This window comes from Trachypithecus francoisi, unplaced genomic scaffold (assembly GCF_009764315.1).
Source record: "Trachypithecus francoisi isolate TF-2019V2 unplaced genomic scaffold, Tfra_2.0 Lachesis_group5, whole genome shotgun sequence".
NCBI classification, from domain to species: Eukaryota; Metazoa; Chordata; class Mammalia; order Primates; family Cercopithecidae; genus Trachypithecus; species Trachypithecus francoisi.
The window spans coordinates 95,072,254-95,085,484 of record NW_022681470.1 but is presented as its reverse complement, the minus strand read 5'-3'; the positions used below and the strand labels follow the sequence as shown (position 1 = coordinate 95,085,484).

At 44.9% G+C, this 13,231-nt stretch overlaps 1 protein-coding gene across 2 annotated transcripts in view; it reads right to left on the bottom strand.

The window, feature by feature from the left end:
* The window catches only part of SHE (Src homology 2 domain containing E), a 31,874-nt gene that overhangs the window by 12,148 nt on the left and 6,495 nt on the right, over positions 1-13,231 (bottom strand). Inside the window, exons 3-6 of one of the 2 annotated variants that reach the window (XM_033198713.1) lie at positions 6,249-6,554; positions 3,708-3,864; positions 3,120-3,239; positions 275-1,527 (exon numbers count right to left, since the gene is read on the bottom strand). In XM_033198713.1, the coding sequence (XP_033054604.1) occupies positions 1,341-1,527; positions 3,120-3,239; positions 3,708-3,864; positions 6,249-6,554 (770 nt within the window). In that variant the 3' untranslated portion in view covers positions 275-1,340. Of the gene's footprint in view, positions 1-274; positions 1,528-3,119; positions 3,240-3,707; positions 3,865-6,248; positions 6,555-13,231 lie in introns of those variants that run through there. The other variant, XM_033198715.1, reaches the window with a different exon arrangement.

Below are 13,231 nucleotides of genomic sequence, written 5' to 3'. Positions count from 1 at the left end.
AAGGCAGTCTGTTCAGTACAGAATGAGAGAATCTTTGTGGGCTTTAGAGACCCAGTTTGTACAATCAGATTTCAGGGTTGTATTTTTTAAAAATTTACTGCAAACACAAAGCAAATCTAATTTTAGAGACAAAAATTAAAAATTATTCCACAGCAACTAAAATGCCCAATGATGATGAAACAAAAGACACAGAAGTTATATATAATGAATTCAGTAAGAAAACAGTTGTGGAGCTTTGCAAATTTCCAGAATTTTAAAATTCAGAAATGCAATCTTTGTTGTACCTTTTATTCTATAATTCAGAATTCTAATAATGATGCTAATGCTTAACAATATTGGTGATACTTAAACCTGGGGTATCTTCCTATTTATGCTTATCTCATTGATTTGCTAAAAAATGAGAAAAATCCATAGAGATTGAGAGAACACACACTTTCTTGGAAAGGCTGACCAACAAAAGAATCCTTAGGCCACACTCTGAAGTTGTGAATTTCCATGAACTCTAGAGCTGAATTACGACTTCTGAGGGAGAAATACAACCTTCTTGCCCGTCATTCACACTTTCTACCGCTCATTTATTTCCCCAATAATGAGTCCGATATAACACACTCTTCCAGTCCGCACCATGGTGTGAAAAAGCCACGTGGATTTTTTGTTGGTTTGTTTAGAGACCAGGTATTCCAGGTAATAAGTAGGCACATTTCTGGAGAACTCTGATGCTCCTGAACTCTTGACTGAACTTTCCTGAGGGTCATACCATAAAAAGAACGCCAAACTCCAGAGCTGGAGGCAACAGCCAAATCATGATTTCTTATTGTAGAACTACTTAGCTAGGAAACAAGGGACAGGTCAGAAACAAAGTGTCACGGAATCACTTTAAGACCAAAGACTTGGCCAGGTGCGGTGGCTCATGCCTATAATCTCAGCAGTTTGGGAGGCTGAGGTGGGTGGATCATTTGAGGTCAGGAGTTTGGGACCAGCCTGACCAAGATGGTGAAACCTCGTCTCTACTAAAAATACAAAACAAAAAATTAGCCGAGAGTGGTGGCGCGCACTTAATAGTCCCAGCTACTTGGGAGGCTGAGGCAGGAGAAAGGCTTGAACCCAGCAGTGAGAGGTTACAGTGAGCCAAGACTGCGCCATTGCACTCCAGCCTAGGCGACACAGTGAGACTTTGTCTCAAACAAAACAAAACAAAACAAAACAAAAGATTCCGACTTTTCAAGGAAGACTCCCATTTTCTAGCAATTGCTAGTCCAGCCTTGTCCTCTGAGATGCTGGTTGTGCGCTGATGGTGCCCTTGCAGGTGCCAGAGGCCCAGGGCTTGCAGTGGCTGCACCTTAGTGAAGCTTGCTGTGCACAGGGTAGAGTAAAGTCATGTGTTCTGCCCCTTTGAAAGGCAACTTTTCATTGGAATAATAGTGTACCACTTCAGGGATGCTGTCAAACACAGCGCTCGTCTGATTCAGTGTGTATTTGTTGTCTTTGGTCTGAGCCACTATGATGTGGACACATCCTTGACTAGTCCTAGAACAAAAATCAAGGAGACATGAATGAGTGGGCAGAGGATCCCTCCCAACTGGAAACAATTGCAGCCAGATTCACACTAGGTTGATAGGTTCTCATCCATTCCCGGAATGGTTCTACACACACAGAAATGCATTTGACACTCTAGTGGAGCTCTCAGAAATTTCAGTCTAAATGCATGTAATCCTTGAGTGGTTTATCCTTATTACATATGAGTCATCAGGTACTGGAACAAAGAAAACAATTAAAAAGAATGCCAAGTCCCTTCTAGCCCTCAAATTGCAAAACCCGTGCTTACGCCCAAGCACGAGGCTACTAAGGTGAGAGAGAAACTCATCCTCGGCTGGGCATGGTGGCTCAGGCCTGTAATCCCAGCACTGTGGGAGGCCGAAGTGGGCAGATGACTTGAGGTCAGAAGTTCAAGACCAGCCTGGCCAATATGGTAAAACCTCATCTCTACTAAAAAATACAAAAAAATTAGCTGGGCGTGGTGGCAGGCACCTGTAATCCCAGCTACTTGGGAGGCTGAGGCAGGAGAATCACTTGTACCCAGGAGGCAAAGGTTGTAGTGAGCCGAGATTAAGCCACTGCATTCTGGCCTAGGCAACAGTCAAGACTCAACCTCAAAAAAAAAAAAAAAAAAAAAACAAAAAAAACTCATCCTTCTCACCACAGCTAAAAGGACATATGTAAGGGTTCTTCTTCCCTTTTTTTCCCAAAAAGGACACATAAATAATAATAATAACCATTTCCTCCCCTCGCATCTGGAAAGACCATTCCTGGTTGTATAAAATGAAAGCTGGCACAGAAAGCTCAAAGATTTAATCCACAAGCACCAATTTCAGGAACATAGTCGAGCTATTCCTGGTATTGTATATCTGGTGGCCTATCCCATTTTCTGAGCCATATTGCTCAACTCCCCCGCCCCACTCTGTTCTTCTCCAGCCTGATTGTTTCAGCTGCAGGGGCTCAGCTTCCTCAGGAAGGAAATGCTGTTAGAGCTCTTGACAATGATCCTCCAATACAGGGCCACTGAACTCAGAGCAGTGAGAATTTCCATGATACACACTCCACCAGGCCTACCAGGCAAAAGTGAATTTTCTGTGTACGATCAGACAGGGGGAGCAACAGGCAAGTTAGCATTTCCTTCTTTACCAGAAGAAACTGGTGTCAAAATTGCAGTCGGCATTTTGACAATCAATGGGGATCTTTATTTATTAAAGTCCCCAATACTAGGCAATAAAAGAAAAATGACTGTACTACCCTGTTATAAATAATTCTTTTCATCAGGAATTATTTCTCTACTGAGAGGACCTACTCCAGATTAGGTAATGTAAGGTACAAATTGACTAATGCACAAAGATAATGCAATAAGACCTTCATTATCATAATAGATAATGGAGGCATTTACCCAATACCAATTTTGCATTCTCATCCGAGTGTCTCATGTTCCATTGTCCAAACAAATGCCTCTTGTTTTCTGCAATGCACACTCCTGTGAACCACCTTCACAGTATGCCTTTTTTGACTAGAAGACTGTCACACAGTGTTCCTTCCCCTTGGAGATGAGGAAAGCCATGGGGCTTACTTACTTTAGGGCAATGGAGTACCTGCTGTTCCCTGATTCACTATTTCGAACCAGGTAACCAGCTTCTTTGCAGGGCTGTAGTCGACTCTCAGCCTCAGCACGGCTGATGGCACCATGATACCAGCTGAAAAATGGGGGTGGAAGAGGGGAAGGCACCATGAGTGTCAAAATACAAATCCAGACTGGGCATTGTTCCATAAAGCGTTGTTTGAAATGAACTTCTGGCAGAGATGCAACAGCCTGAACTAGATCCTACTTCACATTCAGAAGAGACAAAATGCAGATCTGGGTGATCCTGGATCACAAAGCCTATCAATCATACAAGAGTGAGTTAACGGCGCTAGTGTCATTTCAACAGTTTTCACTCTCTACAGAAGAATAAGATTTACAATGAGCTTGTTGAGATGCAGTGCACTTTCCATTTTGCACAATGCACTGGGCTTTGAAGACGGGTTTTCATTAAAAGCCCCATCCAGGCAACCATTCATCAACAAAAATAATCATGTGAAATGGGCCAGTGTGCTCCCCGATACAAATCTGTCAGTAAACTCCCAGCTATTGTCTGTTACAAGGGTCTGAGGAGGAGACTCACGGCTGCTTCTCCAGGGGCAGGCCCGGGTCCACTTTCTCCCCCTCACTGTGGTCCGAGAGGGCTGGCTTCAGGATCTTCTGGGTCCAGCTCTTCTGCCGGTGGTGCTGCCTCACTGTTTCCTCCTTGATGGAAGGTCGCTCAGCTCCTTCAAACTGGACTGGAAGAAAGACTCCATTTAACATCGCAGGCCACTGGGGTGATCCATGTAAACTCCAAAGGAAAAAATCCTCCTTGCTTGCCTTGGCTCAGGAAAGAAGCATTTTCCCCCTTTAACTATAATATACTGCAAAGTACCCTGGCTAGCTGAGCTCCTGCTGTCTTTGATATCTTATCACACTGCTAGCATCCCACATACAGACACTTTTTCTGTAAAATATTCATCAGGATAAAACAGTTTTAGATTATGAGAGGAAACCACTTTAATATATTTCAACATGGACTTTTAAAAAACTTGTGGTTTTGCGGCCAGGCACAGTGGCTCATGCCTGTAATCCCAGCACTTCAGGAGGCCAAAGCAGGTGGATCACAAGGTCAAGAGATCAAGACTATCCTGGCTAACCCGGTGAAACCTCGTCTCTACCAAAACTACAAAAATTAGCTGGGCGTGGTGGTACGTGCCTATAGTCCCAACTATTGGGAGACTGAGGCAGAAGAATCACTTGAACCCGGGAGGCAGAGGTTGCAATGAGCCGAGATCGCGCCACTGCACTCCAGCCTGGCAACAGAGCGAGACTCTGTCTCAAAAAAAAAAAAAAAAAAAAAAAAAAAAAAAGAAAGGTCAAACTATTTGTCGTTTCACTATGTTTAGAATAAAAGATTAGGCCGGGCGCGGTGGCTCAAGCCTGTAATCCCAGCACTTTGGGAGGCCGAGACGGGCGGATCACGAGGTCAGGAGATCGAGACCATCCTGGCTAACACGGTGAAACCCCGTCTCTACTAAAATATACAAAAAACTAGCCGGGCGAGGTGGCAGGCGCCTGTAGTCCCAGCTACTCGGGAGGCTGAGGCAGGAGAATGGCGTAAACCCGGGAAGCGGAGCTTGCAGTGAGCTGAGATCCGGCCACTGCACTCCAGCCTGGGCGACAGAGCGAGACTCCGTCTCAAAAAAAAAAAAAAAAAAAAAAAAAAGATTAAACATAGTTACAGGTAATAGTTACAGGTAATGAATCCTTGCAAGAATGTGTACCATCCTATAAAACCAAACCAACAGTTTTTAATATGAAATAATAAAGCAAAAGTAAAAGACAACTCAGAAACAGAAAGAGACTACCAAATAATACATCTGAGATGCCATGACACCTAGGCTGGACAGAAGGAGATGAAACGGCAGCACCTGGTACAGGACTGAGAGATGAGCAGGTACCCGAGAAGGCGACTCAAATCAAATGAAACTGACTCCAGGCTGGGCACAGTAGCTCTTGCCTGTAATCCCAGCACTTTGGGAGGCTGAGGTGAGAGGAACACTTGAGCTCAGGAGTTCACGACCCACCTGGGCAGCATAGTAAGACCCTGTCTCTAAAAAATTAAAGAAAAATCCGGGAGTGGTGGTGCACACCTGTAGTCCCAGCTCTTTGGGGGGGCTGAGGTGAGAGGACTGCCTGAGCTCAGGAGGTTGAGAATGCAGTGAGCCATGATTGCACCAACACACTCCAGCCTGGGTGACAGGGTGAGACCCTGTCTCAAAAAACAAGAAAAAAGACAAAAACTGACCCAATTGCTTGCTATCAAATATATTACCTTCTCCCTTCACATTGGTTACACTTTTTTTTTTTTTTGAGACAGAGTCTCACTCTGTCACCCAGGCTGGAGTTCAGTGGGGAGATCTCAGCTCACTGCAACCTCCACCTCCCGGGTTCAAGCAATTCTCCTGTCTTAGCCTCTCGAGCTGTAGCTGGGACTACAGGTGTGCGCCACAACACCGAGCTAACTTTTGTATTTCTAGTAGAGATGGGGTTTCACCATGTTGGCAGGATGGTCTCCATCTCTTGACCTAGTGATCCACCCACCTCGGCCTCTCAAAGTGCTAGGATTACAGGCATGAGCCACCACGCCTGGCCTGGTTATACTTTTGTATTATTATTATTATTATTTTTGAGTCAGAATCTTGCTCTGTCGCCCAGGCTGGAGTGCACCGGCGTGATCTTGGCTCACTGCAACCTCCCCACCTCTTGGGTTCAAGCAATTCTCCTGTCTCAGCCTGCCCAGTAGCTGGGATTATAGGTGCCCGCCACCAGGCCCAGCTCATTTTTGTGTTTTCAGTAGAGATGGAGTTTCGTCATGTTGGCCAGGCTGGTCTTGAACTCCTGGGGTCAAGTGATCCGCCTGCCTTGCCCTCCCAAAGTGACTTGGATTACAGGCACAAGCCACCCGCCCAGCCAGGTGTGTTCTTCCAATGGTCATTTCAGGCATTTCCAAAACAGCTGCACACTGAGAAGAGAAAGGAATATAAAGGTACCCACAAGTTAAAAAACAAATGCTGGGCCGGTGCGGTGGCTGGAAGCCTGAAGTCACACTGGGGCGGGCCTGGCCTGGCGCCCTCACCTGACAGAGCCCGCACGATCTGCTCCTTCTTCCACTCCCACGGCTGCTCATACTCAGCCGCGGGCCGCTCATCGTTCTCGGGCAGCCGGCTGTCAGGGGGCCGTGCCTTCCCCTCTGCCCTGGGCCCCCCTTCTGCAGGCTCGTAGGGAGTGTCGTACAGCTGTGGCGGCTTCCCCAGGAGGTCCTTGGAACTCCGTCTTTTGGCCAAGGTCTCTGACTTCAGGCCACCCTCTGCAGGTTCACAGGGACTGTCAAGCAGCTGGAGAGCCTTCACCAGGGGATCTTTGGAACCCCGTCGTCTAATTTCTGAAAAACACATACCATACACAATGCCTTGAAAGCAAAGGTGCCATAAAAGGTGCCATAAAAGCCTCATTAACCCAATTACCTCAGCACCTCTGTCTGTCTGTCTGAAGATGGCAGATAACTCCAAGATTGTTTCCTGATGGGCTGATTACTTCTCAGCTGTGTTACAAAAGCAAAATGAAGGTGCCTACAACTTCTTCCCTCCAGCTGCCTGAGTCAGATAATGGGATCCACTTTTTTTTTTTTCTTTGAGACGGAGTCTTGCTCTGTCACCCAGGCTGGAGTGCATTGGTGAGATCTCAGTTCACTGCAACCTCCGCCTCCTGGGTTCAGGCCATTCTCCTGCCTCAGCCTCCCAAGCAGCTGGGACTACAGGTGCCTGCCACCACGCCCGGCTAATTTTTTTTTTCTTTTTTTGTATTTTTAGTAGAGATGGGGTCTCTACTACTAACAGGGAGTGTTAGACAGGATGGTCTCGATCTGACCTCATGATCTGCCCACCTCGGCCTTCCAAAGTGCTGGGATTACAGACGTGAGCCACCACGCTGGCTGGGATCCACTTTTAAGGTAGGAGATTACATCTGAAGACAATCACACCTCTGGGGTGCCACTTGCAGTTTGTAAGTAGTGGCCTCAGGGTGACCTGCTTAAGTTCCAGGTTCTGGTGTCTGCTCTGAGTATAGTTCACCTTCAAAGTTTTTATATCTTGTCAGGAAGCCCAGATAAAAGAATTGTAATAAAATGGACTGCAAGTCAAAAATGCATTTAATACATCTATCTACTCAGTATCATGGTTTAGCCTAGCCCACCTTAAACGAACACATTAGCCCACAGCTGGACATGATCATCTGACACAAAGCCCATTTTGTAATAAAGTTTTGAATATCTCATGTAATCTACTGAATGCTGAAAGTAAACACCAGAATGGCTGTATGCGACTCAAAGTACAATTTCTACTGAATGCATATCACTTTTGCACCACTGTAAAGGTTGAAAATTGTAAGTCAAACCACAGTAAGTCAGGGACTGTCTGGATATTCAAAGCACTGCTGCATATACACTGAGGTAAAGCATTTACGTGCATTAGTCAGAATTCTTGACTCCTATGCAGTTTCAATAAACTGGGGGAAGCCAGACACATTTACAAATAATATGTATTGGGCTAATAACTCCAGGATAAATCAAAGTAAAAGAAGTGTTACAAGGAAAACCAGTAATAACAACTCAGCAGCTAACATTTATCGATGGCTTACCATGTGTGAAGCACTATTCTAAGTGTCTAGTAACTTTCACAATCACTCTGTGATTATGGGATATCATTATTTATTATAGAAGAGAAAACTGAAGCACAAAGAGTTTAAGGAAATTGCCTAAACCAGTAAGTGCCAAAGTCTGGATTCAGAAGCAGGAAGTTGGGCTCTAGAAGCTATACTCTTTAGCCACTACACTTGGATTGACTCCAAGTGGAAGAGAAATGGAAGATGAGTTGACTTTGATAGAGAAGGTCATTTCCAGTGGAGGAAGCTGCATGAGTGAAGATATGGAGGTGGGAACGATAGAGGTCTTGTTCCATAATGAGGAGCTGAGAGATGAGTCTAAAGGCCAGAAGGCCACAAAGGAGAGAGGCAATGGGTAGTGAGACAAGCAGCTGGAAGCATAGGCAAGCCAAGTGCCAAGGTGTAGACATTTTAAAAGTAAGGACACAAAGTTTAGACGGTTGTGTATGTAATACAAAACCATTATAAGGTTTTTTGTTTTTTTTATTTTAGCAAGGAATAACAATTACATGTGTGTTTCACTGGAAGATAACTCTAACCATGGTGTACAGGATAGAGTAAATCAGAAAGGTACAGTCTGAACTGGGGCATAAAAATAGATGGAAAAAACCAGATGCAAACCAACCACTAGCTAGCTAACCAGCCAGCCAGCCACAGTGAAAAGGAACTAGCAGCACAGGGTGGTGAGCATCCTGGGGTCAAGGGGCCTTGCCAGGTAGACTTAGAGATGGCTGGAGTCTGGACAACCACAGCTGGTGATGCAGAGTCTACATTATAGACCAACAGAAGCGTCATTTTTGTGGCTCTTCTAAACGCCCATCAGGAAGCCTTCAAACCAACATCTACCTGGTCGTAGTCAAGGAGAAACTTTCTATATGCAGATATCTCATCTCATCTCATCTCTTAACACCTCATAAGCTCCCGACTGCCTACTTAAGAAGTGAAGAGGCCAGGCGTGGTGGCTCACGCCTGTAATCCCAGCACTTTGGGAGGCCAAGGTGGGCGGATCACAAGGTCAGGAGATCGAGATCATCCTGGCGAACACAGTGAAACCCTGTTTCTACTAAAAATACAAAAAATTAGCTGGGCGTGGTGGTGGGCGCCTGTAGTCCCAGCTACTCCTGTATTCTCCAGGCAGGAGAATCGTGTGAACCCGGGAGGTGGAGGTTGCAGTGAGCCGAGATCGCGCCACTGCACTCCAGCCCGGGAGACAGAGCCAGACTTTGTCTCAAAAAAAAAAAAAGAAGTGAAGAACACTTAGAACGGCATGGGAGGCTTATATGAGTAGGTCACTGTCTTTCTCCCCAATTTCTCGACACTACCCTGTCCCATCTCTCCACAATTCAACTCTTTGCTCTGACCAATGTTCTACAGTTCCCTGCATACTACACTGTCTTGAGCCCACCGGTGTCCTGGCAATCTTGCAATCCTTTACAATCTAACTCAGCATCTTCTCCTCTCTGGAGAAGCCTTTCCTGCCCACCTTCTTCTCTGATGCCCCACAGAGTTGATCAGCTGCTAAGGCTGGACCAACCCACTCTTACCCTGCTCTTCTCCCACTGCATCCATTTATATGTTGACGCATTTGTATTTTCAATTTGGTGGATGGAGTCTGCCAGGGCAGAGACCACCGTATCTTGTTTATTATTGCAGGACATATCATTGTGCTAAATAATGATTGGATGGATGGATGGGAGGAGAGGGAGGGGAGGGAGCTGTAGAATGTCTCCAGGCAGGTGACAGTGGATCTGGATGAATATGTCAAGGGGTTAACAAATGGATCGTTGTGAATATTGTGAGAATGAAAGCAATCACAAGAGAAAAGGAGGGTAGATTGAAAACGAGAGAGGATCAAAGGCAGAATCTGGGACTCCTTCAGTTAAGAGTGGCTGGAAGGAGAGGTGCCAGCCAAGAAGGCTGAGGGGTCAGGTGAGGAGGAAGAGGCTCAAGAGACCGCAGGGCCACAGACACAAAGAGTGGAAAGACTTTCTATTTGTAACTTCCAAACAGGCATGGGGATGGGCCGTGGAGAAATACCACTGACTCATTAAGACCTCTATAACAAAAAGAGGGCAACAAATCAGGGAAACGTTATTAAAATCAGGACACCAAATTCAAAAGCGCAAAACTTAGGTACAGGCTGAGGTTACAGTTCTCTGCTGACTAGGGGCTGTCAGCAGCTGTCTCAAATTCTGTGCAGGGACAGCTCATTGAAATCACCTGGGGGCTTTAATGCATACTGCTTTAACCACTAGAGGTTCGGACTGGATTGGTCTGGGGCACAGTGTGGGAGTCAGAGTGTAAAAATCCCCCAGGTGATTCTAAAGAGCAGCTAAACCTGAGAACCACTTCCACACCTCCTGAGTGCCCACAGTCCCCATCCTGCTTCCTCGTGCTCCAGAGCCTATCTGTCATTGCTAGTCCCATCCTGAGGAGAAAGGTACTGCTTGTGTCTACAACTTCCACATCAGAATGTAAGAGTCGGAAGAACTGTCCCTGGCCCCCACCCCCAGGCCAGGCCAGGTATCTGGGGTTGTCTGAGGTCAGAGCTGCATCTCCTGAGTTCCTGGACTCTCAATCCTACAGCTTTTCTTCTTCATTGCTTACTCCAAACAGAGATATGGAAAACAAGAAACAAAAACATACTCTGTTCTTGGTTCAATTAAGACAAGGCTGTAATTTTTTTTAAAAGGAACTTTTCTAAAGAACTAAGAAAAGGGAAGCAGAAAACACAAAGGAGTTCAAAGGATGAATATAGAATAGAATTTTTAGGTTTCTAATCATAGTTTACACTCAGTTGAGACCATCTGGCACAGGCTGGGGAAACCCTTTCCCAAGGTCCTCGCTGCAATTCTGCCCCAGCTAAACTAAAAGGAAAAAGAGGTGATTCCAACCTTAAGACAGAAGGAGCCCTGCTCACAAGGACATTTCAAACATTTGGATTAAAATGATGTACAGGGTGGACGGGCAGTGTTCCCATCAGGCCCTCCAGCCCACCTTCCCTAAAATAAAATAAAATGATGTATAGTGATTAGAATCTTGAGTTATTACACGTTTGAGTTTTTACTTTTGCAATGAGGTCCTTCTATTTAGACAGTCTCCCCATACTTAAAGTTCTGGGAGATACACAAAGCATGGAGTCGAGAATCCTTTCTTGCAGGATCCTGGGATTACGCAAAATCTGCAAACTGCTATCATCTTTTGAATCAATGTTTAATTAGGGGGAGAAAGGGCTTGAGCACAGGCCTCCCCTCCCCATACCACCCGCCCCCTTCAAGGGGAGTAACCTTCCAGTCCATTCCAACACCTGGCTGCCCCCAAACCTGAGGCGCCATAGAAACAGAAACAATCGTGGGGCTGCAAGCCGACCCTTCCTGCAGGGAGAATAGCCCCTGACGTGCAGAGCTGGCTCCAAGAGGAAACGAGCCTGAGAAGGAGGAAATGGCAAGAGGAAGCTACACCCTGGCTGCCGATAGAGGCCATTTACCACAGCAGACAACAGAATGCAGGGGACGGGCAGCAGATAAACACTCATTTGCGCCTGGGGCTGAAGCTCAGGACTGACGTGCACCTACTAAAAACATGCAGTTGGTTGGTGTGAAACGTTATAGGGGCCCAAAATTTCCCTTCTCAATCCCCAACTCGCTGCAGGTAATTATGCCATTCACACGAAAACAAGAAAGTCCGAAGACTAAGATTTTCTTTTACTAAATTAATTGTAGTTAGCAGTAAGTATTGCTCTATATAGTCCAGAATGCTCTATGAAAATAGAATTGTCTCTGGAGTGTCTAACTCATGGCTGTATTGACTAGGTATACCAGTCATGCAGTAGTTATGGTGAGGCCAGTTATTACCAACTCCAGAGTCCATGCCTTATGCTCAAATGATTTCATGTAAAATGTTAATTCCAATTTCCAAATAATGTGCCTTTTTCCCTAATTCATTTTAATCCATTTCATGTTTCCAAAACATTAAACTTAGAGCCTCTTAAGACTCTATTTTCTTTCTGGCATCAGAAACAGGGCTGTTTGGCAATTTTTTACTCACATCTTTGATCAGTGCTCGAGCTTTTAAAATCACTTTAATATTTTCTTACTGAATAAATCTAAACATCTGAACAAAAGCAGGTATAATTCAGAAACCCTGAAATTTAGCAAGGAGAATAAAGACAAATCAAAACCAGTATTCATTTGCACTTTTTTCCATAAGGTTTTTTTCTGTTTAAATCACAGGCAAAGATGGACATAATTTTTTTTTTTTTTTTTTTTAGAGATGGGGTCTCACGATGTTGGCTAGGTTGGTCTTGAACTCCTGGTCTCAACTGATCCTCCCACCTTGGCCTCCCAGAGTGCTAGGATTACATGCATGAACCACTGGGCCTAGCCAGATGGACATAATAGCTCTTTTTTTTTTTAATGGAGACTCAAACAGTGAGGTTCTCTTTTAGATTTGGCTATTTAAACAAACCAACAAAATCATTTGGAAGTAAAAATAAAATTTTAAAAATAATCTTCGACTGGAGCTCAAAAGCTAAAACTACAGCTTGCTGAATGACACGGTATTTTCAGTTGTGTAATTTGGACAAATTATTTAATCTTTCTGAACCTAGGTTTCCTCAACTGTATAAAGAAACCCACTTGCAAGGTGGCTCACTTTGTGGCTGGCAATCCCAGTACTTTGGGAGGCCAAGGCACGAGGATCACTTGAGGTCAGGAGTTTGAGACCAGTCTGACCAACATGGTAAAACCCTGTCTCTACTAAAAATACAATAATTAGCCAGGTGTGGTGGCAGGTGCCTGTAATCCCAGCTACTTGGGAGGCTGAGGCAGGAGAATCACTTGAACCCGGGAGGCAGAGGTTGCAGTGAGCTGAGATTGCATTCCAGCCTGGGCAACACAGCAAGACTCGTCTCAACAAACAAACAAAACACTTTACAGGGTTGTTGCAAGATTTAGTGAGGTAATTTGGCCAGGCTGGTACCTAGTAAGCTCTCAATTTACAGCTGTATGACATCAACTGTGGAAAGAAGCCTCATGCTAACTAGCCAATGGGAACTTTTAAAGACCCATCCAATGCTAACGTTTCAAAGTGGTGGCTAAAACTCCTAATGCTAGACTATGTAGAATATTTCTGCTAAATATTTAGCTAAATATTTTAGCTAGACTATTTAGTTGAAATGTTCCTGTGAATTTAGCAGAAAAACAACAGAGGTTTTTATGAATATTGCCTTGTATTCAGTCATATCTTTTTATGAACAATCCTCTAGATAAATCTCAGTGATAATTTACTCATAAATTCATAAATTCTTAATTTTTAAAATAGAAAAGTTTTGGGGGGACCCAGGGAGCCTGGGTCCCATAGCGATTTGGCCACAGGAAAGCCATGGGCTTCTCTGGGTTT